Raw genomic sequence first — 24,696 nt, 5'->3', positions numbered from 1 at the left:
TGTTGGAAAATGGTAGTTATTTGATGCTCAATAATGAAGATTGTTCTGAGTTAATTAAAAGTATTCCTTTTATCGTAACAGTAAGTGAACGGGTTATTTGCTGCAGAAATGTTCTATTTCCTCCCACACATGAACATAGGGAGTTTTCAATCTGGCCACAAATACCAACCTTGGGACACGTTTCAACGGCATGGCAAGAATAAGAGCTCTTTTGTCTCAGAGAGAGGTGGCCTTGAGTTCGGCCCGTGAAACTTTCGTACTTCACATAGCGAACACCCATACAGAGGTGCAAAACCTTTTTCAATTAACATTTGCCTTTCAATTTCAGCAACATGTTTCCGACTATCTTTAACGCATCCTCCACAAAGTCCCTGGTGCACTTTTTTAAAGTTGTTACCAGTGGTCTCGTGACTTCATTTGAGAAAATCTTTGGAGTCATCCCTGCTTCCTTTCATTGTATTTTCTGCACTCTGGTTCGTGGATTGGCATTTTTACTTGCATTACCAGCGGACGCTCTTGTGCTTTTTTACATTTTTAAATATGGATGTCCCTCCTATGCAACCTCCGACCCTGCAGCTGCTGACACTGTTCCGCAATCGCATGCTAGAATATTATGGCACAATGCCGTTGGCAATATTAAGCACGGCATATGGATTATCTTTTCGGTTCTCCTACTTCACCTGTGTCCAGCCTGTATTTCACTGCCTGACCTGTGATTTCGATTGGGCCATTGATTTGTGTCTCTGCGGACCGGTTTCTCCTGACGTCGACTTTAATCAGCTGATGACTCCTATCATTACTCACGAGTTGGTTTGTCCTGGCGAAAGGATTATGGCTGTGGCATTGATGCATGGACTACTTGGTCCCTGGAATTTACTGGCGGCAGCACAGTCTTTCTTGGAAGAGAGCTTTCTTGAAAACCCACCGAGCTGTCCTCTGATGGTGATAGAGGATCCGGTGCTGGGAGAGCACGTATGTTCTTTTCCGCTTTTAAATTGGATGGCTGAACTGTTTTCGGATGAAGACGGTGACTTCCTATTGGAGGCTGTTGCAGCTTATTTTGCATACACAGTTATGTCATAGACCTTTTTCATGTTTGATATGCTGAGTACTAGCATTTCATTGACAATTCATTGACTTATTTGTCAAGTTTTTATTATTTACCTTGCCTATTGGCTTAAGACTCGATAAAGTACTTGGCTGTTTTATTTTTCTTTAGCATTAAATTTTCCTAGTTTTTAATGCTTTACCTTGCGGACCGTCCACATATAAACTTGCAATCTGCTCTCATGAGATGGCACTTCTATTATCTTATTCAGTTCGTTTCCGGATCATGAGGAGGTGTCATCTAGGTCCTGGATATCTTTACACCGTGTTAAGTTAGCATGGGCTCATTACCGGTTTAAACGCCATTTTTCCTTTTTTGCAACTTCTGCACACGACACTTAGTTGTTGCTTTAGCTTTCCACCTAGTAGTTCATCGTGGTTTACATGAGAATAATATGTTATTGGTCTACTATCTGCTTTACTTGTTAAACTATATCTGTACAGCGAGTGCTAAAGTTTCAAGAACAACACGATACAGAATTGTTATGAGGTCTGATCTCCACGACTTCATACTCATAACATAAGTGCAACTTCTGCCAATTCTGGGCATGAGGCGGGTTTTATATTGCTTTGCCGAACACACATACACAACAGTTGATGCGGTTCACATGAAGAGAGAGCTGGTGTATGGTGATGTGATTCCTTCAAATCTAAGACACTAAAGTATGGGCACACCCTAAACCAACACAAAGAGACCTTCTTAGCAAATAATATAATATGTGTATTAGGGAGGGTGAGATATAAGCAGCCGCGGGCCGTGGAGGGAGTTACGGTGAGGCAGGGAGGCGGGGAGGGGGAGAAGCAGGGTGGAGCCCTCTCTACCTTGCCCCTCCCCCTCCCCGCCTCCCTGCCCCACCGTAACTCCCTCCACGGCCCGCGGCTGCTTATAAGTGTTGCTAACTCTTATTCATTTACAGCATGTTAACATACTGTCACCATTCGCTTTTTATGTACTAGTAACTATGCTGGTAATTTTGCTACTGATAATATGTGTACTTGTATTCTCCACCCTGCTTCTCCCCCTCCCCGCCTCCCTGCCTCAACGTAACTCCCTCCACGGCCCGCGGCTGCTTATAAGTGTTGCTAACTCTTATTCATTTACAGCATGTTAACATACTATCACCATTCACTTTTTATGTACTAGTAACTATGCTGGTAATTTTGCTACTGATAATATGTGTACTTTTATTATCTAAGGTACTACGCCTGAGAAGACGGCATTAGTAAATAAACATTTCAAATACACATCTGTTCTTCTTAACTCCATGTTCTGGTTTCTAAGAAATCTATAACGACCGACTGTTCATGAGTTCCACGTATCCTGAGGTACTATAAGTTCATATTCTGGATTGTCTAAACATTGAGAGTTTGTTATATCCAATGTGACACTGTACCTAGCTTGCTAAGGAGTTTTTGATTACTAACGTGAGTTTTGGGACACCCTAATTCGCCGAGGTTCCAATCCTCTGTCCACAGTTCTGTGTGACAACAGAAACCCTGCGACAGGGGCACCCCCGACCCTTGCTGGAGCTTCATCACACTTGCGATACAACTCCAGCAATGCATTCGCCGAGGTTCCAATCCTCTGTCCACAGTTCTGTGTGAGAACAGAAACCCTGCGACAGGGGCACCCCCGACCCTTGCTGGAGCTTCATCACACTTGCGATACAACTCCAGCAATGCGCCACCTTTACGGCACAGATACATCACGCATCTGTGCTGTTTTTGCCCCATGATGCGCCGCATTGTAAATGCAGCACACCATAGGTGACGGAACAGCGGCACAGAATGACTAACACATCCCTGGTGATGCGCCAGTCATCATAAATGTATCCCTATGCTTCTTATCTTGTTAGAGATGAACCGCCATATATATCATCAAAGTTTTTTGCATTTCCTAAATAGCGAACTTTAAGGAATAAATAGCGATTCTTTACCATTCCTAGTTTGCGATGAGCTATTTGCTAATTAGCCGAATGTAGCCCAATGAAGCCCAATGTAGCCCAATGTAGCCCAAAGATGGCCGCCAGACACACAAAAAAACAAATGTAGCCCAAATATCAGCCAGATGTAGCCCAACTATAGCCCAGTGACAGAATGACCAATCAGCTTCGCAAACCTCCGTTACGCGAAGCGGAGCGCTGTTACAGATATATATCTTTTTTTGAACGTTAATTTCTCAAAATCCACTGGAGCACATATATTGAGACCTAGCAAAGGCACATCGGGCTACCAGTCCCTAATATTTTGCCAAGTTTCGTGCAAATCCATTCAGCCGTTCAATTATTATTATTATTATTTTTTTTTGCCCCGCGGGGCCCTTTTAAAACCTCCACATCAAACCTAGGGGGTCAGCGAGGATCTACTATGCCCCCTTATAGTTATTTCCCCCTTTGTTTTGACCTCCTCTTGTCTCTCGATCCTACCGAGAGACAAGATGGCGGCCGCTACGGACTGTTTGGAATGTTGACAGACGCCGGAGAACCAATCAGCTTCGCTTCACAAAGCTCCGTTGCGCGAAAAGTCCGCGAACCAGAGCGCTGCCCGGTCCGCTGTTACAGATATATATCTTTTTTTAAACGTTAATTTCTCAAAATCCACTGGAGCACATATATTGAGACCTACAAAAGGCACATCGGGCTACCAGTCCCTACAATTTTGCCAAGTTTCGTGCAAATCCATTCAGCCGTTCGGGCTAAAAGTGAGGCCAACCGCCCTATGGAAAACTCAATGTTAAAAACACGTTTTGGGACCCCCCTTTTTTCTCGGCCCCCACTGGACGAACCCCCCCCAAATTTTCAAGGGCTGCTCAGAAACAAAATGTGCCATTTTCCTGAAAATTTCAGCCAATTCCGTCCACAAACGCCAAAGTTATTAGACATAGAATTTTCAAAAAACCCATAGAGAAAAAATCCTAACTATACCGCCAGTAGGTAATATATATATATATATATATATATATATATATATATATATATATATATATATATATATATATATATATATACACACACATAAATAAATAAAGGGAACTCTAAATGATCCTGGAACTTTCATCAAACATTACTACACCCTGGCACTGATGGATTTTCTGGAACTATATTATATTTAAAACTCTAACTGAGCTTCTTTTAGGGAATCCAGGCCATTAGGGCCTGTTTCCTCCAGGTATCAATTCTTTACTTCCTTCAACCCTAACCACTAACCCTGTGCTGTTTTTGGTAGTAGCCTGAAAACATATCCTGGAGTATCCTGCAAGCAGTACTTATCTTCATTACTGCAGCTTTAATCTCCTGTCCGTCTTTATATGAAACCTGTTTCAGATGTAAATTATATATGAAACAGATTTCATATAACCTGCCTCTCGCTGGATATTGTACAGTCATCTCATTTTGTAGCTTTCCTGGACATACCTTATCTGGGCTGCTCACAGTCATCTTACCTCTGCTATTAGACAAACTAGAAACCTCTTCTTCATAGACACAATTAACAAGCAACGAGTTGTGTCCCTTTAAAAAACCAGCCGGAAATAAATCAACAGATACATCTTATTCTATAGGCAGATGAATGGAAAGACAGGATGAAAAACTCCCAAAATTATAGATGGGAAAAGGAAACCATGCTGTGAAGACTACTGGACAGACTTCGATGAACCAATAAATACTCTCTCTGTATGCTGAACAATCTTACCCAATGAAACCGGCGCACGCCTCTCCTTCCTCAGGTTAAACCCATGGAATCTGTTTACAGCATCCATACACTAAGGTGATAACACCAAGACTGACGTAAAACACTCCTGTTACTAGTGACTGCACAATCAAGATGGGCTTGACAGTTGCACTCGTACTTCTTAATGAGCCTATTTTGTTTTAGTTTAAAATGCGCCTACAAAACATAAACAGATACAGAAATCAATGTACAAACACCCAAATAAATAAAATCAATAAAAGTCTTTCACACGAGGAAGTATGTCACATTATAAACTATCGTGCAGACCACCCATCTGATATGTAGAAGGTCAAACCTTGCAAAAGCATTGAATAAATAAGGGATTGCGCTGGCAGAGTGGATGCCCCCAAATCCACCATTGGCTTATTTATTTTTAAGTTCAGAAAAAAGTTTTATTAAAAAGAAAAGGGTGTCAATAAACAATTTAAACAATGAATCACAAGTCATTACACCATTGTCTTATTTTGATTGGACCAGATTTCAGACACTAATTATGAACGTACGCTAAAGGGCCCAACCAATGGATGATGTGACAATACATCGCAAGCGCAAGCCAGGATCAAACAAAGGAATGCTCTGGAATGCCTATTGGCGATTGTCCGAGATGTAGGACTGGCTAAAGAGAACTGCATTTTTTTCTGCACACTTTATAAGGTTGATGTAACCTCATCTTAGGACACTACACTATATCCATACTGTTCTGACTGCATTCTGAAATTTAATTACATTGATTATATTTTTTAGAGCCTGGATCCTAAACTGGAAACTGACAATGCTGCCGTTCAAAAGGTGATTTGCGACAAACACAATGCATTGAGGCAAAGCGTCAACCCAACCGCCAGCGACATGCAAAAACTGGTGAGATACACTTTACATTCATATTTAAAATAAAAAATGTGGGATGAAATGTTGATTTCATGGACGTAAAGAAAAATGTGTTTGCCTTTAGTATTTCTAATCTTATATCAAAGAGAATTCAAAATGTCTCCAATGCTCATCTCTCTAGGAGTCAGTTATATCTACATTGTGCACCTGGATACCCAGCATGCCTATTCATCTCTTGTCCTAAGTATATAAATCCTGTTCCTAGGTATACCGCAACCAGTAAAGACCGATGTAGAGGTGGGTAATGGAAGATCACTTGCCTGGGTGGAAGGGCTAAATTCTCTCTCTGAAGATTCTCATCTCGTGAAAAATCCAACACCATAACAAATATGTCATAACTGTTTTCCAGCATATTCTCCACCAGACGATAATCTTCCCTTACCACCATATCCAACTCAGGTCCTTCTGATCTATCTAAAGTGATTTATCCAGATTTCAATCATATTGATAAATGAGCCACACTTCAATTGCCCCTCTGCTGATAAGTACTGTGTCTGTGCCTGATGGTCTGAAATATTTGCTTTACTTATGCTTGCAGTGTGGTCCTCAGTTCATCTCTGGACAGTAATGTTTTTTGGAAGGCCTCTTTTGCAGCTTCCCCATGAAGAAAGTCTTCACTAGGCAGTCTTCAATGTTTCTGTGTGTATATATATATATAGATACAGAAAACGCAACCTCTCAAAGAAGTTCGGGTTGTGCCTGGATGAAGCACACAAGATGTTCGGTCACAGCAATACAGAATTTGATGCTCAGAGAATAGTTTCTGATCCGGTCTTCTATACAAAAGTATAGTCTAACATCATCCAATTTAAAGTCCAAATTAATATTGATGTTTAAATCTAAAGGATCTCAAAAATCAAGGAAATGCAGAAAAATAGGAAAATGCAGGGAGGTACAGGAAGGTGTCAGTATATCAGAAGCTCAGCCAAGAGTCTTCGTGGGGTAGGGGTATAATTGTTAGCCTAAGCCACATTCAACAAAGAGTTAAAAGGGTTAAGCATGGAGGTCTACACCTCTCAAAATCCAACGGAAAGTGCCCTCTCATCAGACGGTATGAACACCAGTTATCACCACAAGACTCTTGAATGTAACACCCCTCTGTTGGTATCACCTGGAGCTTCATTGCCATTTCTATTCTCAAGTTGTGAGTTACAACATTTACCAAATATTCCAGACCAAACCTGGGAATTATATTGTCCTTGGGTACCTGCGATAACTCGAAACATTAATACATCAAAACTTTCAGTTAATGCTTTGACTCTCCCTATTTCTTGTCAAGGTCCTTTTCTCAAGCTCTCCCTCAATATCACTAGTTCAATGTTGTATCTATTCTCAAACTAACTAAAAATTTGACTGTACGTGCAAGAAAAAGACACACAATGAGAAAACTGAAAGCACTATAAATGCAGACAGAAATTCGGGCCTAGTCATTTCAATTAATTAATCAAAATGTCAGTTCGTAAGATTCATGTTGCAATTTCATTAAGGTGAAATAACTTTGAAGACACCTGTCTAATATGTGACTACACTATAAATGCAAATTTGAAACATTAGTGCACACATTACATAAACTACTTTTTGTTTCCAAAGAAAATAAATTTTAATCGAATGTGGAAGTTTGTTTCCAATTACCTAAAGAATAAACATCCTTTAATGAGGCTGAGGTACACAGTGTATTTATGAGTCTCTAATCCTACAGTGACTGCACTTCAATAGTGATGTCAAGTGTAACACTTTACATTAAAGTCAATAGGAGACAGAGTACATGTACAGTCCATGTATCTATTGCAAATCTGTGACGTGTAAGGGTGGAGCCAAAATTACGCTACTCCACAGTTATCTGGTTGTGCTAGATCGGGGAAGTCACAAATAAATACCAACAGCTCTGGACTCCTGAGTAAGGTACAGAGACCAAGCTAGTTCCTCTGAAGTTATGAAGCATGATGATAATCAGATTATCGCTAGTTTTTCAGTTGGTGGATTGTTGTGGATGGTAGCTGTTGGAGTGAAGTGAAAGTCCTGTGTTGTTGATCATTGCTATCAACACAAAGATTAGGAATTTCATGTTGATGGCCATTGTGGGTGGCTGAGTCTTGGCAAAAATAGAATATTTGCAGTCCTGAAGAGCCCAAACTCCAGGTTTTCACCATTTTCTTTCAGGGGGAGTTCTCACTGATGCCAGTCAATGTTCCAGGGACTGGGAGGTGGTGGATTGCTTTTGGGGATCAGGACTCACTGGAGCAGAGGTCTGCAGCTTAGCACAGGCAGATCCAGTAGCAGCTGGTCAGCTGGAGAATTTTAGGGAGCCTCTGGAAGCTTTCTGTTATCCTTTTGCTCACACAGGAGGTCAGCTAACTGACCCATGGAGTCACTCTGGGTAGCCTGCGTCAACTCAAATAGGTCCAATTTGTTTTAGTAGGACAGTCTTTTTTCTGAATCTTCCACAGGTCCAGGAGTGTTCTGATTTGTGGTCTGGGAGTGTCACCTTTTACCCCCAGTGCCAGTCTTTGTGTGAGAGAAATGCCTCACCTACCACCAAAACTTGTGGTTCTGGGCAGTGTTTCCCTGGCCCCTAGTCCAAGCTCCAAACTCTCCAGATTCAGAAAAGGTAGGGCAGGCCTGGTGTCAGGCTTCCTTGTGTGTGCTGTAGGCCAGGCCCTTTGATGTGTAAGTGGGGCTGGGAGCAGCCCCACCCCAGCCATCCTGTCAAGATGGCCCATCCTGCCCATTTCTAGGCTTCCTTTGTCTCACAGTCTGATAGCAATATACATCTCATGTTACCCAGGCTACTGGCAGAAAGGCTCAGTGAAACTGGACATAAAAATGTCAACTTTTTAGAAGTATTTTGATATTGCAGGGCAACCCAATCTTCACCCACGGAACAAGGGACTGTAAGTAACATATGAAGATTTTCCTGGAGGAAGTATTTATACATCATTGTAATAGTTAGACTGGTCATAATGTTGATCCAATTATATCCTATCAATCATTTACTCATGTATTAGAAAACACAGTACGCCTGTGTTTTTTAATACAAGAGCGAATGAATCATGGGATATAATAAGATCATCATTATGACCAGTCTAACTATTGAAACAATATATAAATAATTTCTCTGGGTACATTTTTCATATGGTACTTTCTAAAGGTGGCATTTTTAGATTTGTAACTCAGAAGCCACATTTACTATTAAAGAGGACTTTAAATTACAGTTCCAAGGAGATCAAGAGGTAAATCTCCACCTGCCACCAATCTAAAATGAGCGCTTACTAGATGAATTGCTAGTCTATGGGAGGGATAGGCTTTACAACAGTGTAAAACAACTTTAGGAGTTTTTGAATTTTGATCTGCCAGGACATCCAAAACTTTTGAAGCCACATTTCCCACTTTTTAAATACCACATAACCTGCCTTACAAGCTTTTAACCCCTTCCACGCTCATGACGAGCTGGGCTCGTCATGAAGTAGCCTGCTGCTACACTGATGACGAGCCCAGCTCGTCATGATCTATGGCATTTACGATTTCTCAGCACAGCAGGGGAATATGCTGAGCATCCATGGGGTTAAAGCATACCTTAGAGACGACTTATAATTGTTAAAAAGGAAGGTTCAGGCCTGGCAAAAGGTATATTATGCCACGATAAAATGGCAGTTTAAAACTACACAACAGGCTGCAATGAAGTGAAAAAGTAAGTGTGAGTACATAATTTTAAAGGTTTAAGTTCCTGTTTTGCGAATACCAAATACTTGATTTTCATTTCTACATCATGCTGTTTGTGTCTCTATATTGAATTTAGGTGTGTTAGTGGTTTTGTAAAGTATTCCCGCTGTCTGCATAGTCAAAGTGCCAGAAAACCAGTGTTGTCAGCAAGACAAGAACTCTCTCAAGTAGCAGGCGAAATCAGAGATCCACACTACATCATAGAGATTTTTGAGTCTACTGCTTTATGATAGGCCAACTTTGGCACAATGAGCAATAAGTAGCAGTCTCTGGAGAATCCTTTTAGTTGTGCTCTTCGTAAGGTTCTAACGAAAACTTTGGAACTTCATGAAGTTACAAAGTTTTGTGGTTTCCCCACCAGTGTCTAAAAATTAAATCTTTTCCGACAACTAATGTAAATGTAAATGTAGGTGTACTTATATAGCGCAAACCTGTCACCCAAAGGGTATCCTGGCGCTTGCTTAGGGAACCCGTCCTGGTATTCCCCTGTGAGAATCCCTGGCAGGGTGTCCACAAGGTGAAAGTCAGGAATCCCGCCGCGAGGGGCCATTGTGGAGATTAAGCAAGCTATTGCCCAGAGTCGCAGAGTGTGAACCCGTGAGTCGAGGAGGCACCGGGGCGAGAATTATCGAGTCCGTGGAATTTTTAGCCCAAGACCCGCCGAGGCGGGGAATTGAACCCTGGTCCAGGACCGATCTCAGCTTCCGGGTCTGCCGCCTCTAACCCCTGAGCCACAATGTCTCCTAATGACCTGGAATAAGCAAATGCTGCATACATAGGCCATGGTGCATAGGAACAATTAGCACAATGTAAACCTAGAGAGTAAAAAAGAAATCAGCATATATTTTCAATCTTGACTGCATTACATAGAAAACGGTGGCACAGAATAGATAAGCTTAAAACAGGAAGTCTTGCAACACCCCTAAATTGTGAAAATCGGGACAATCTCAAAACTTACTGAATGAAAAACAAGTACTGGCAAAGCTAAATGCTCTGACTAGCTTTTTCAGTTATAATACAGACTTGTTGACAATGCCAATGCAGGTTAGAGATGCATTTGTTTTGCCAAATTAGCAAAGGAAACAACCACTTTAATGGTATTGAATTTGTATTTCCAATATTTCATTTTCTCAAAAAACAACCACATTGCCACAAACATTCACTAATTACCCATTCACAACAACACACTCAAGCCCTTCAAGCTAAATCACCAATGCTCAACATTCATGCATTTACCAACTGTCTCCAAAAGCTCCCTCACAGCAGCGCACTATGGCACGTGCCCAATGACTCACTATGCACCCGCTCAAAGATGCTCACCCAATAACTTTATCATGCCCTCTCTCACATCAGCATACATGCAGTCACTCACTGTCCAACCACTCACACCAACTCACACATGATCTTCATTCATGTACCCTCCTCATCACATCTAACAGAGGGTAGGCGAACCTAGTGTTTAATACAATTCCATCACATTCAGGCAAAGATACGACTAATCAAATACTGTTGTGATGGTTGGGAATTGTTCCACAATAGATGCTGTAAAATGAGCACAATATCCAAACCAGGTAAGTTTTTCATTCCTTTATTCTTTTCTTTAACTTTCTAAATTTGTGCAGTTTGTTCTTAAAAATACAAAAGACACATTTTTGGGTCAACCAATGCATTTCATCCCTGTCATGGGACTTCATTAGGGCCTATAAACAAATATAACACAAACAATATCTATTTTCTGCTTACTATAAAAAAGCATAACATTTCTGCCTATTCATCAAAATTTAGAGCGAGTATTTCAAATTTTGATAAATTTGCCCAACCCCAACCATCAACGTATTGTAATATTAAAGTGATTCATTTTCTAGGTACCACATAGTTCCAAACCCTATCCGTCTCTTCCTTTTCACCCACATTTATTGTCAGTACTGATATATTAGAAATGAATGTCATACAGAAATGATCTCATTCTCAATTACATGATTTGTGTCACCACTAAGTTAGGACCCAGGAAGGGGCATGATGCAGAGGACAGGAAGTGGGAGGTGTTTGGTGAGGGGCGGAAGGTGGGGACAAAAGGGTAGGAGACAGGGGAGTAAAGAGGATTGTGCGAGCTGTAGGCAAGGAACTTCCCTGAATGAATAACCAACAAGTTATAGATGCCAGTGTCCGTGTTACGGCCATCGTTGAAGATCTGAGAACTGATGAGGAAAGGTGGGATCCAGGCACCCATTGTTACTGGGTCAGAAGAAACGCAATGAGGGGAGCCCACCCAGTTTCATTTCTCATCTGACAAGCTTCCACGTGGCCGGGGGACTGCATAAAAAAACTGCGAGTGCCCACCCCGCCCTGCCCTTAACAAGTGTTTCACACCATCGGGGAATGCCCTGAGACCGTGAACACTTACCTCATTTAACACTAAGAAAACGTGTCTCGTGCCTCGAGAGCCATCACCCAGTCGAATGCTGAGTCAGCTGCGCTCAAGCTCTGGGCCAAATGATGTCCCCGTAACTGGGGAGGTTAAGCAGATATATGCTTGTGATTTGACCGCTGTGACCCAGCATCACACTACATGTTGTCTGTTTTTATTGGCAGCCATCTTAAAATCAGGCAGCTCGACTAATGAGCTGCAAAGAACCGGCTCCTTACCATTCTGAGCACAGATCCCTCAATTTACTGGAAGTGCACGAATGCAAAAAGAAAGGAGAGAGAGAAATACACAGAAAAAAACAGTAATTACATTTTCACACCCTTTCTACATATACGTCTGCTGTGGGTTTTCCTATCTCAACATAACCAATGTCAATGCCTCTGGACACCAATCAAATTACACACCACCAACCAGCCACGCTTGGTGTGCCATTCCTGCGCCCAGCAGAACCACTACCTCTCAACTCTGGAAGCGGGATAGAGCCTTGTTGGCAAGAATGGCTATCTGACTTTGAAGACTTCATGATAGGGTTGCAGGTCACAACACCAAACCAACCTATCACAACCTCATACACTAGGACAGATTATCAAGGATTTACTAGGGGAAGCCTTAGCGCCATATCAAGATGTTCACAAAGTCCTCATTAGAAAGTTCCTCCACAAACGTAACATTGACTATGAACTTATGCTTTCAACCTAGCTTCTCAAGAAAATAATGAATCTATGGGTGAGTTTATTATCCATCTCAAAAATCTAGCGCGTTACTGCAAATTGTAAATGTCTCAACTGAAGATATCCTGCGCCTGCGAATCATAGAAGGATGTCGTTACATCAATGTCTCCTAAAGAAGAGTTACTCTGTGAATGAGATAGAAGAACTGACTCGAGTTAATGATCAAGCTGAAGAACATTCAAAGAAAATAGAAGCAGGAAAAGCTGAAAAAAAGAGCAGACTTTCCAAACCACCCGTCTGAACGCCAACAGCCTCTCAGACTCCAGGTCCGCCACATTAGCCCAAAACATGGCGGAAATAAGAGAGAAACAGCTGGAATGCTATTGGTGTGGACAAGAATATCTGCACAAAGGTTCATGTCAGCATTGTGGGAAAGACAATCACTTTGAAAAAATGTGCAGAGCACCTCAATAAGACATTCAAATCTGTCAGAGATTCACAAACGAAACATCACGCAAAAGCAGTCCATGACAGGCATGAGCGATCTACTAGCTTATCTCTATCAAGCATACAGTCACATGCCACTTCTTGATCCCGTCATTCCATATCTTGCGAGTCGGGATCTTTTTCTCCAGTTTCCCAAAATAGTGATGAATATGTCTACATGGTAGCTGATCTTGACAGACTAAAGAAAAATCTGAGACAGCCCGTACAAATTGGAAATCATCCAACAACAATTTATAGTAGATAGTGGAGAGTCCTTAAACTATATCTGTGTCACAGAATAGAACACAATGAATCTAAAACCCAAACTACAAAAAGTGGCTGTTTGAGTATGCAGACTGCTGTGTCTGTGACAATTTCGCACCTCTCTCTCCTACAAAGATAGATCAGTAAAATTTAAAATCCACATCATTGACTGACCTGAAGCAGCAGACTGTCTTCTAAGTTTACTCACATCAGAACGCCTAAAGCTAGTGGAAATGCTCTATAGAGTGGAGGATGAACCAGACATCATAAACACATTTCCAAAACTGTTCACAAGACTTAGAAAAATGGTCCACTTTCAGGTTCATCTACATATCAATGAACAAATATCAACTGTGGCTCAACATCACTGTAAGGTGCCATTCCGCCTACAAAAAGCAGTAGAGGATGAACTACAGGACCTCCTTAGAGCAGACATCCGCTAGAGGACATAGGGGGCTACTCCCTGGGTGTCCCCAGTAGTTGTAGTCCCCAAATGTGGATTTGAAAGCAAGGTTCCCTTGTGTGTTGATATGATAGCACCATATACCTCAACTGAACGTGAAAGACACACGGGGCTTCACATCAGTGAATAGGGGGAACAAATACTTGAATTGGATCTCAACAAAAGATACCGGTACAAATACCTTAGCTTCGTTGTCTCTTCCTGATAGTCTTGGCATCTTTTGGCGTATCTCTCATGTCTTTTTGCTTTCTGAGCTCCCGGTTTTGGCTCCGTTTTTGTTGGTTTAGTATCTTTGCAAACTTTCTCACTGCTGTTCAGGGTTAAAGTGCAAGTGCTCCTGTTGTAAATTATGTTATGGATTGGTGTTTCCATGATTGGCATAGTTGATTTACTAGTAAGTCCCTAGTACAGTTCACTGAGAGTGCCAGGGCCTGAAAATCAAATGCTACTAGTAGGCCTGCAGCACTGATTGTGCCATCCACAAAAGTAGCTCTGTAAAGGTAACTCAGACCTGCCACTGCAGAGTCTGTGTTCAGTTTGTAATTTACATTTTGACTAGGCAACCAATTGCCAGGCCTTAATTTCCCTTCTCTTACATATAAGGTAGGCCTTAGGTACCCATGTGAGCAGGGTTCTGTGTAGGTGAAAGGTAGGACATGGACTGGTGTATGTGGCATGTCCTGGTAGTGAATTAAAGTGCATTTCCTGTTTCACTATGGAAGGCTATCTGTCTAATAGGGTAGAATGGGAGATTTGCTTATATAATGTTATTAGCATAACTTCCTATTGGGACACAATAGGAAAATGAATTTTAGTATGCCTGGAAACAGAATGTAAAGACTCATCTTTTAGTAAAGATGATTTTAATGTTCTGTGTTTAAAAATACAACTTTTAGAAAGTAGATATTTTCTTGCTTAGCCATTCTGTGCACCTCTGCTGGGTTTGTGGATTGACTGGCTTTGCAGTGACAGAGGCTGGGGATGTGCATTCTCTTCACTCAGTCAGTGGCGGGGGGTGAAGTGTGTCCTTCCTTTCCTGGATGAGTCAGGGCTGTGCTGAATACACCTGGGCTGCATTTGGAGTAGTGGGAGTCCTTGCATCTGAATGGGCCTCATCTGCCTTGAACAATGCTGTCTCCACCTCCTACCAGGAAGCTTGACCAGAGAGGAGAGAACTGGTTTGGTCTAAGCACAGGCACTCTCTGCCCTAGAGAACAAAGGAATTTTGAGTATAAATATTGGAGCCCAGAACTTGGAACTTTTGAACTCACTGGCATCAGGGAACCTGCCAGGAAGAAGAGCTGGAAGAGCTGCCAGGAGGAGCACAGCCTCTTTACTGTGTTGTTGCTTTGGTGGGTTGGCCTGCAGTTGCTGCTTCTGCCTTGGGCAGTGAAAGGACTGGACTGAACATTCCTTACTTGTGCTGAGTATCTCCAAGAGTTTGAAGTAGAGCTTGCCACCTGTTCTGAAGTCTCAGAGAGTGCAAAGATTTCACCAACCTCTAGGTACTCCTTCTGGAACTGCTAGATCAGTTGCCACAGAGAATGGAAAAGCAACAGAACTCCGTCACTGGCTCTGTCCGGATGGTACAACAGAGGGCACCATCCTCATCTAGCACCGCGATCCTGATCTCACAGACGCCGCCGACTGACAACGTTGCCACCGAGCTGCTGCTTGAACGGTGATCTGTGGGGACTGCACTGCGCACCACCTCGCAGCAATGCCCCATCCTGGTCTAACCGACGCTGTGGCTGCGACTTCAACACCCGTGACCCCATCGTGGCTGGGGCACCGCTCATAAGTTTCACAATGTATCGCCTCGACCTTCACACCAGTCTTGGCTGACAAGCGCCAGCTCTCACTAACCGTCTCTGTCGCTTGCACCGCAACCTGCCAGCATCGCATTGAGCACCGCCTCACCCTGCACCATAAGCCTTGGTCTCACCGAAGCTATCTGGATGATCGTCACTGAGCCGCTGCCTGCCTCGCATTGTGACCGCACTGCACCCTGTACCGCTTCCATTTTACAACACACTTATGACGGTTGCCACGATTGGCTCTCATCAACATGCTGTTCACGAGTGTGAGTAGTTGGCCAGGTATATGCTGTCAACTAAATAAAGTGGGCACTTTGCACCAGTCCAAACAACCCTTATGATGATTTGAGAGGTCAAAGATAACCTTAGAAAGGTATCCAAGTGGTAGCTGTGGAGAGCAGCCTTCAGGCTTAGTCTTGAAGGAATGTTAAACAGCTTGTTATACCAGAATGCAACCTTATTGTATTGGTTAAATGAAAGGAGAACCATTGAGTAGTTATGAAAATATGCATTTATTATTATAACACACCTTAAATACCTCACAGTATCTGCTACATGTAGATAAACACAAAACACACAAAACTAAAGAACAGAAACAATCGTAGGTAGCACTAATACACAGTGGGCTCCAGGAGGGAGACCAAACCATATACTAAAATAGTGGTATAAGAGCCATACTTGTCGATCTCACATACTGGCTCACTAAACCAGAAGGAAGGTCATTCTTTCTCCTTCTGCACCCTATATACACACATTTGTTCTCCACATTAAGACTTGCCACCCTTTTCTCTAACCAACCCATTCAACATCGACTTCAAATCTGCCATCTTTAAACATAGGCTCATATACCACCCAATATCTTTTCAGTTTTATTGGCTCAGAAGCTTATTGGAAACACCATGCTGTTCATATAGCAATACCTTACAACCTCTCCCATTATACCATATCACCATGAGAACCAAGACAAAGTAATCTTGTGAATTGTAATCCATTAATTCACCAATATATGCGAACCTGTGCCTATCATATTCTCTCATGTCATCCCGAGCCTCCAAATGGGAACAGGCAGATAGGTTTATGTTGTACATTCTTTCTACAGCCACATTGACAAATGTTTATTTAACAAATACACCATTTACTAAACTATTAATGATTACCCCATATCAATCTCCCTGTATGTAGCTTCAATAAAAATACCACAGCATTATTTCTAAACCACATTCTTTCATACTTGTTCCAGTATGGCGGCCCCGGGCGACATGAGAGAATACTCTTGAGCCTCGAGTTCCAACTGAGGATATCCTTTAAGCAGATCCAAGCGAGAGAATACTGTTGCACCATTCAATTGCGCTATCATGTCGGCGATGTGTGGGCGTAAATGTCTTCCTCTTTCAATTACCTTTTTCGTGTGACGCATATCCACGCAGATGCATACAGCTCCTTCACTGTCCTTTTTGGGTATATTCACTGTGGGAGAAAACCATGGCAGTGGACCAGTGGAACGCTCAATGAAGTCATGTTTAAGGATGCAAGTTCTTTTTCAGCAGTCTGTGTCTTTGAGAAATAGAACAGATGTCTTTATTAGTGTGTAACTGAGTTTTCATAGTCTTGAGTTTTGCCAAACCATGTAACAATGAAGGGAATTGACCTACTATTTCATGATGAGCATTCATGTTATAGTTCAAAGAAATCAGTTCCATATCAGCAGTTGTGCTAAAGCTGAGTAAACAGGCGTGTGACACCGTACCTTGAAGGACATGAATGGGTGTTTGTACCTTTGTTTTCATATGGTTCCTCATTGCTATGAATAAATCTTGACCTTTTAGTGGTGTCGATGCAGCCAACATATACACTTTAGTTTTCAATGGCGTAAGTTGGTGCAGTAGAGCCAGTTCATAATATTTCTCCTCCGGCATAATATTTATTGACGCACCACTATCGTTAATGAAAGGTATTGAACAACCATTGACTTTTAGTGTAATCTTCAGACAATGTTTGATTGCCTTTGGTGCTTTTTCTCGTCGAATTCTCTTGGAACTGTATTTTTCCTCAAAAGGCTGCCAGTCCAACATGCGCCCGCTTCTCTGAGGTAACCATCCACATGGCAAAATCATCTTCTTCTCTTTCATTTGATATTGATGAGAAAGAAAGTTTTGACCAAGATTTATATATCAATCGACTTTGTTTGGTGTCGATTTGCCTCAACTGATGTGGTTGCTTGGCCTCATGAGCTTGTGTTGTACATCGCCTTTGGAAGTTCAGTTGGTTATTTTGTATTCATGCTGAGATGCCTTTACTTTTTTGCTTGCATTGCAAACCATCACAAAATTGTTCTTTGCACAGCCTTTGCAGATTTGCCTAATGGCAGGAGGTTTACCTTCATGGGAAGGTGAAAATCCACACCTGTAGCACAACTTCTTTATCTATGGCGAATTCACTCTGTATCTCTCAGCCTTGTGCTTTGGCTTATTTTTCACATTCATGACTGACTCTTTCTGGGCACCTTTGGCCTCCGGGTACACAGCTTTTCGATCTGCATGCTCTTCAGCTCTGGCAACCATGAGCACTCACTTCAGACTAACAGTTTCACTCAGCATCCATCATCTGAACGAATCTGACAAGCATCCATCAATCACTTTATGGTGTATAGCTTTCTCATCAATAAATTAATTGCAACTACAGGGTTTGATGAGCATATCCAATAGTCTCACCGGCTTTAGGACATTCTTGACTGGAGATGAATGTTTTGTAATCTACTTTTGGCATTGGATTGATCTTGAGATTCAAGGCTGCTATGATTTGACTATATGTAATTTCGACAGCTCACTGTATTTTCTGTATGACGTCTGATACACCTTCATCAGCAAGATTCTTAAGGTACTTGATAATCTTTTTGTTGTCTGCTTCTTCAATCGCATCAATGAAACCATCAAATGTCTCTATCAAGGAAGTCCATCTGTTGTTAATATTCAACTTTTTTGTGGTATTGAAAGGTGGTGGTATTTCAAAATGGCTGCAACATTGAAACCATTTATGAGATTGAGTGACACTGAGGGTGGAGTTATCTCTGACAATGTCTGCTGTACTTTAGGACCAGTTTCATCCATACCCTCTCTAAGGCAAGAAAGTGGTGTGCTGTTTCCCCTATGAGGTGTTCTCTGGTGTCTCTGTGCACAGAGAACATAAACATTATTATTCCTTACCTTTGAAATCAACAGTCCAGGACCTCTATCTTTGCACTCAAACAAGAAGAGACTACAGTTTACTGGTTGGAAGCTCATTTTATGGGGTGCTCATTTGGGTGTGTGTTAAACACCCACAGAGAAAACAATTTGGGATCCATTCCTATCAAAGACAGTAGACCCCTTCAGACATTTCAGAATAGTGTGTATTGTCCAATACATAAATGCACTGTGAAAGGTAAGCAACCATACTAGTCTTTAGCAGCCTTCCATGAGTGCATCTACAAAGGTGAAACCCAGGCTATGCTTCCATGTCCTTCTTTTGATCACTCAAGTCCCTGAGGAGACTCCTCTCCTTGTAACAGTGGTATCACAACAGTATTCCCCTGGCTGTAGAAGCATAAAGATTGGTGTTGTGTAGATCACTACCAGGTTGATGGATCATTGTGCGAATGCCCTGTCCACTGTTATAATTTATTAGAGTAAGACACAATTGATGGGCTGCCATAACCCCTCTCTCGAACCATTACCACTCTGGCTCTACCTATAAAAGGGGTCATATGGAATATAACCAAATGCAGGCAAAGGTAGGGGACTGTTTATGGGTCCGCGGATACTCACAGCATTGGTGGTTGCAACAGTAACCCATTTGTGTTGCCATCTTACTTTTACATTCTAGCCTCGGTTCTAGGTGTGTCTATGACATCAGAACATCTGTATATGGGATCACTCAATATGGCCATCTTTGCAGCATCTCATGGTCGACCTTGTGTTATACTCGGTTCACCCCATAACTGGAGGGATCCCAGGATAAAAGATCCCATGGTGCTAAAAAGCAACAACTTCCCAGGATGGTTGTTATCTATTAGGAACACTGCTCCAGACTAACTTGCACACGTCTCAGTCCACCTGGACAGTCACACACTGCTTTGTTCACCTCACATATGTCACTGTTGTAAGAATTGACAAGCTGATAATTGTTTTCATCTTGTTACATATATTTTATTCTGTGTATTAAAGTAGTCCTCCTATCATGTCTTGCGGGTTGCTTCTTTATTTGAATTTTAATTGTGCTTGCTGGTATGAAACCTACTACTTAAACCATTACAGAATCATGGAAATCTATGTCCAGGCTGCAATTTCTTCTAATCCTAATCACCTTCTCCTTATGGGACAGAGCTAATTCATGCTGAAAACCGCTAATTACCAGTGAGCACTTCCTGCTTCTTTTCTTTAAAGTATGCCTATCCAGGTTCAAATGCCTTCACAGGAGTATTATAAACACATTAGTTAATGAAGCAGATAGACTAGTAGGCAGTGCTGAGTTTGAGCTGGTGGTTGCAGGTGGCACACACCAGCACTCATTTGTGGGGACCAGCACTTATTTTCCTTCATCATACTTTGACCAAGAGCAAGAAGAGAGAAAAACATCGCGTGGGAAAGACGAAGGAAGATAAAGATGGCAACGAATGTGACAAACGGTAAAAGCAGGAACCTTTGAGAGTCAGATAAAGAGGCGCAGAGTCTTTTGTGGTGGACTAAAGAGGCATGAGGTGGAATCATGATTAGGCAGCCTTGATATCTGAAGCGCCAACATTTAATAGTACTGGCCGTAGGCTTATCAGCAAAACTTTAAGCCCCCGCACTTATTCTTTTACAAATTAAGCACTGCAAGTAGTGTACACTATTGCACAATGCATTTTTCTTTGTACACTGCTTACATTTACAGCACAAATTTGAATGATGGACTCATACCCATACCTAGAATACAAAAATTGTTAAATTAGCATCCCTAGTGTTATTATCTATTTGTGGGTAGATATGGCATTTCTTTCTAGATTACTAGATTTCTAGAGCATCAGTTTTTGGTATTTTCATCACAGGCACATAGTCTTCCTTTACTGTAATTGGGAGGTAGCCAGATTGATACCTTAACGTGTTGTTTTGTATAGAAATGATTGGTATTTCGCCACAGTACCTTAAAGGACATCAGAAATATGTTCCTGGCCAGGTGCACGGGGAAAGAGCAGGTACAGAACTCACAAAGCCCACTGTGAGACAATATATAATATTGAGCAAAAGTCCATTAGGGCAGCCTTATTGGTTCTTTAGTAATGACCCTCACCACTATTTTCTGCTGAACATATTAGGATTTAATTTTATTCACTGGTTTTTAGCTGTTCCAAGATTTTCAAAGTCATGTGTTTTAAAACCCTGTCCTTGCGATCAGTTTTTAGAGCAAGTCACCTTACATCTTACCTTTTTCTGTGACTTTTATAGTATCTGACGGAAAAAAATTAATTCTTCTGTTGGTAAGGAATTGTAATTTTGAATTAGTGAGGCCTCTCTTGATCTATTTACAAAGGCCGTCTACCCCCATTGTTTGCTTCGTAGTTGCAAGCTATTTTCAGGAGCCCTAAGACACAGGAAGAAGCTGTTTAAGGATTAGACAGCTCCTATTTGACTCTGGTGTGGTATGTTTTACAGACATTTTTCGACGTCATCGTGCCTTTGCCTTCACTGTCACATTTGCACTTAACATGCTCTAAGTTTACATTTTTGATTTCGTATCTTCGTGTTTTAGTCCTATTGTTAAGTTTTAACTTACTCCTCTTATTAAAGGCTTTAGCTTGTCTCTATCGTATCAAATTGGAAATGTACATGTATTATTGGTCTGTTTTTAAATATTCATGTATTGAACTTAATTTTAGTTAAAAATGTTTTATTTAATGTACTTTTATGGCCTCTAATGACCGATTAAGAAATCCGAGCCCTGGTTCTGTGATGGCCTGTGCAAACAGAAACAACTTTGCAGAAATGTAGAGAGACTCTGGAGAAGCAACAACTCAATAGCCGATAAAACCTTATATTCCCAATCTTTGAGCATCTATAAAAAGATGTTACTGGACAGGAAAAGCAGCTACTTTTCAGACAAAAATCCACAGGCAGGCAACTCCAGCAAAGCACTATTTTCAACATTCAAGAAGCTAGTCAAGCTTCCCGAACCACAAATAAAGGACATTAGCTTGGCTTTCTGCAACCAACTAGCTGGGTATTTTAAGGACAAAGTACAAACCATTTTCAAATCCCTCTCAGACTGGGACAACGGCATGGTAGTTACTCCTGCCAAAATCTCCCCATGCCCCACCAATGTCTTGGATTTATTTGTGCCACTGAACATAGAACAGGTATAACAGGCAATTAAATGAATAAAATCTGGAGCATCATCAGACCCCTGTCCGCCCAACATATTCCATATGGCACCGGATACAATCAGTGAACCACTTAGCATACTTTTAAAAGAAATAATTAGCTCAGGTGTCGTTGTAGATGCATGGAAGACAATATCCATACTCCCATTATTGAAAAAACCCAATTTAGATCCCAATGACAACAGCAGTTACAGACCAATTACAAGGATCCCCTTCCCAGCCAAGGTCCTGGAAAAAATTCTGAACTCCCAACTAACAACCTTCATCTCCTCAGCAGACCTGCTGGATTCCTCACAGTATGGTTTCGACAAGGACATGGCGCTGACACCGTCCTGATCATGGCAGCAGAGGAGATCCGGGCAATACTGGACACGGGTGCCAAGGCCGCCTTGATCCTGTTGGATCTGTCAGCGGCCTTTGACACTGTGAGCCATGACATTCTAATCAGAAGGGTCCAAGAGGTGGGAATCAAGAACTCTGCTCAAAAACTGCTCAAATCCTTTCTGAACAACAGATACCAATATGTCCAGATAGGGGACTCCTGCTCAGAACACTTCACTCTGACGTGTTGTGTGCTGCAGGGCTCCTCTTTAAGCCCCATCATGTTTAACCTTTATGTGACCCCTTTAGCTAAGGTCATCAGGCAATATGGCTTTACAATTATATCTTACGCTGATGACACCCAATTAGTGGTATCCATCTCTAGCAAGCCTGAAGAACCAGCTGAGCTTTTTAACCAGTGCATGTCCCACATAAACCAATGGATGGGGACACACTGTCTAAAGCTTAATGGATCCAAAACTGAGGTACTCTTATTAGGCTCTGACACTTCCTTCTGGTCACAAAACTGGTGGCCTTCCAGCCTTCCAGTATGGGTGCTCACCTTACCCCAGTCCATAAAGTGAGTAACCTAGGTGTCATTTTTGATGACCGGCTGACCTTCCAACACCAGGTCAACAAAGTTGTCGCATTGGTGTTTCTCACTTTAAAATCAATCCGTAAAGTGCGCTCCTTCATTCCCCCTGAAGCAGTAAAAACACTAGTAACAGTCCTAGCCATGGCTCGACTGGACTATGGAAAGGCACTATACTTAGGCCTTCTGAAACAGCACAGGGTCAAACTTCAGCGAGCAAAAAACGCTGCCGCCAGATTGCTGCTAGACGTCCCAAAATTCCAGCCCATCTCTGAAGGATTCAACAAAACTCCATTGGCTTCCTATGAAGAAAAGAATATACTTTAAAGCCCTATGTCTAGCATACAAAGCTGTCCACGGAAATGGACCAGCATTCTTGAAGCAACACATAACATGGTACCATCCTTCAAAGCACCTACACTCAGCATAGAGCATACTACTCCAAACATCAAAATTCAAGAAAGCGAGCTGGGGAGGAAGAAGCTTTGTCCTGGGTACTGTCAGGCTGTGGAACCTGCTTCCGTTAAATATCAAAAGTTGCCCAACACTGCTTGGTTTCAGAAAACAACTAAAACATGGCTCTTTTCAAACTAAAATATATAATCTTCGGTAATTACCTCCACAAAGCGCCTAGACGCCACTCTACAATTGTGCGCTATATAAATTCCACAATCAAATCAAATCAAATTAAAGAGGTATTGATTGATTGAATGGTATTTGGATATAGGGAATGTAGTTTAACGCTATGCTATGCTTCTAGCTCTCGTTTGCATGCTTGCTTATGTCAGTTTGGAGCCAGGGTTCTGATGTTAGCCGAAACATATTAGTTTCTACTTTCAATAGCATTGTTTCTCAAATCAATATCTACTCCTATGTCAGTCACAAAAAAAAAAAAACAACATCTACTCCTATATGTGCTGCAAAATATTTTAGATGGTTACAGAATCAAACTTGCTTTTTGTGAGTGACTAAAAGTAGGATCCAAATTGAAGTTATGAAGATTATTTTAAGTTTAAAATGTACATTAGCGATGTCAAGATTGAGGGCACTTTTTACTCTTATTCTCCGATCTCTGAGGAAGTGTACACATTTGCACCAGATATGGTGGTTTTAAAATGTAATGTTGACTGATTTTTTAAAAGTTCATAATTTAACATTGAAGTAAAAGTTTTGAAATACATGTATGCAATGCCAGTACTTACACTGCATTGTTATAATATATTCCAAATTAGAATTTCTTCTTTCATGAAGATTTTATTTTGACAGTCAAATTGTAGTCCCTTTTCTGTGTCTCTGATCTGTCCCAGATCTCGTCTTTGGGGACCTCGTCACTTTAGTTGTGTGGTGTGTTATATGATGGTAGACATGGGGACTGCCAGTACTTAGACATAAAAATGTACACTGCTATTAAATAAAATTGTGCCAGAATAAAGATCCTGCTTTGGTTACATAGAAGCAGCTTTCAAAATCCATCAGTAACATTGTAATCTGGATTTGAGATTTCCAAATAATCCTTTGCTGATTCATTTTCTGAAATATGTGGCATTCAGTTTCAGTACTCAGGCTGCACTAATGTGAAGTGGAAGGCAATATCCGCTTTTTATCCTAAGTACTTTATAAAAATATCCTACTAACTTTTACTGAAAAATGACAGGAAATTGTTTTATCTTTTACTGCAGCTGTGGAGCAACGAAGCCGCAGCGACTGCAAAAAAGGTTGCTGCGAAATGCATTTACGAACACAGTTCTGCAGCAGAAAGGACAATTAGCAGTAAGTCCACAATGATGACATCATACAGTATATTCCTATTTTGTACATT

The 24,696-nt window shown here is 41.5% G+C and overlaps 1 protein-coding gene across 1 annotated transcript in view; it reads left to right on the top strand.

Annotated features, from left to right (window-relative positions):
- LOC144762941 (serotriflin-like) overlaps positions 1-24,696 on the top strand; it is a 173,416-nt gene that overhangs the window by 46,603 nt on the left and 102,117 nt on the right. Inside the window, exons 3-4 of the mRNA XM_078648241.1 lie at positions 5,581-5,694; positions 24,557-24,647. Coding sequence (XP_078504367.1) covers positions 5,581-5,694; positions 24,557-24,647 — 205 coding nt within the window. The remainder of the gene's footprint in view (positions 1-5,580; positions 5,695-24,556; positions 24,648-24,696) is intronic.

This window comes from Lissotriton helveticus, chromosome 6, assembly GCF_964261635.1.
Source record: "Lissotriton helveticus chromosome 6, aLisHel1.1, whole genome shotgun sequence".
Taxonomy (NCBI): Eukaryota; Metazoa; Chordata; class Amphibia; order Caudata; family Salamandridae; genus Lissotriton; species Lissotriton helveticus.
The sequence above is the reverse complement of the archived record's forward strand: the minus strand, read 5'-3'. Positions and strand labels throughout refer to the sequence as shown.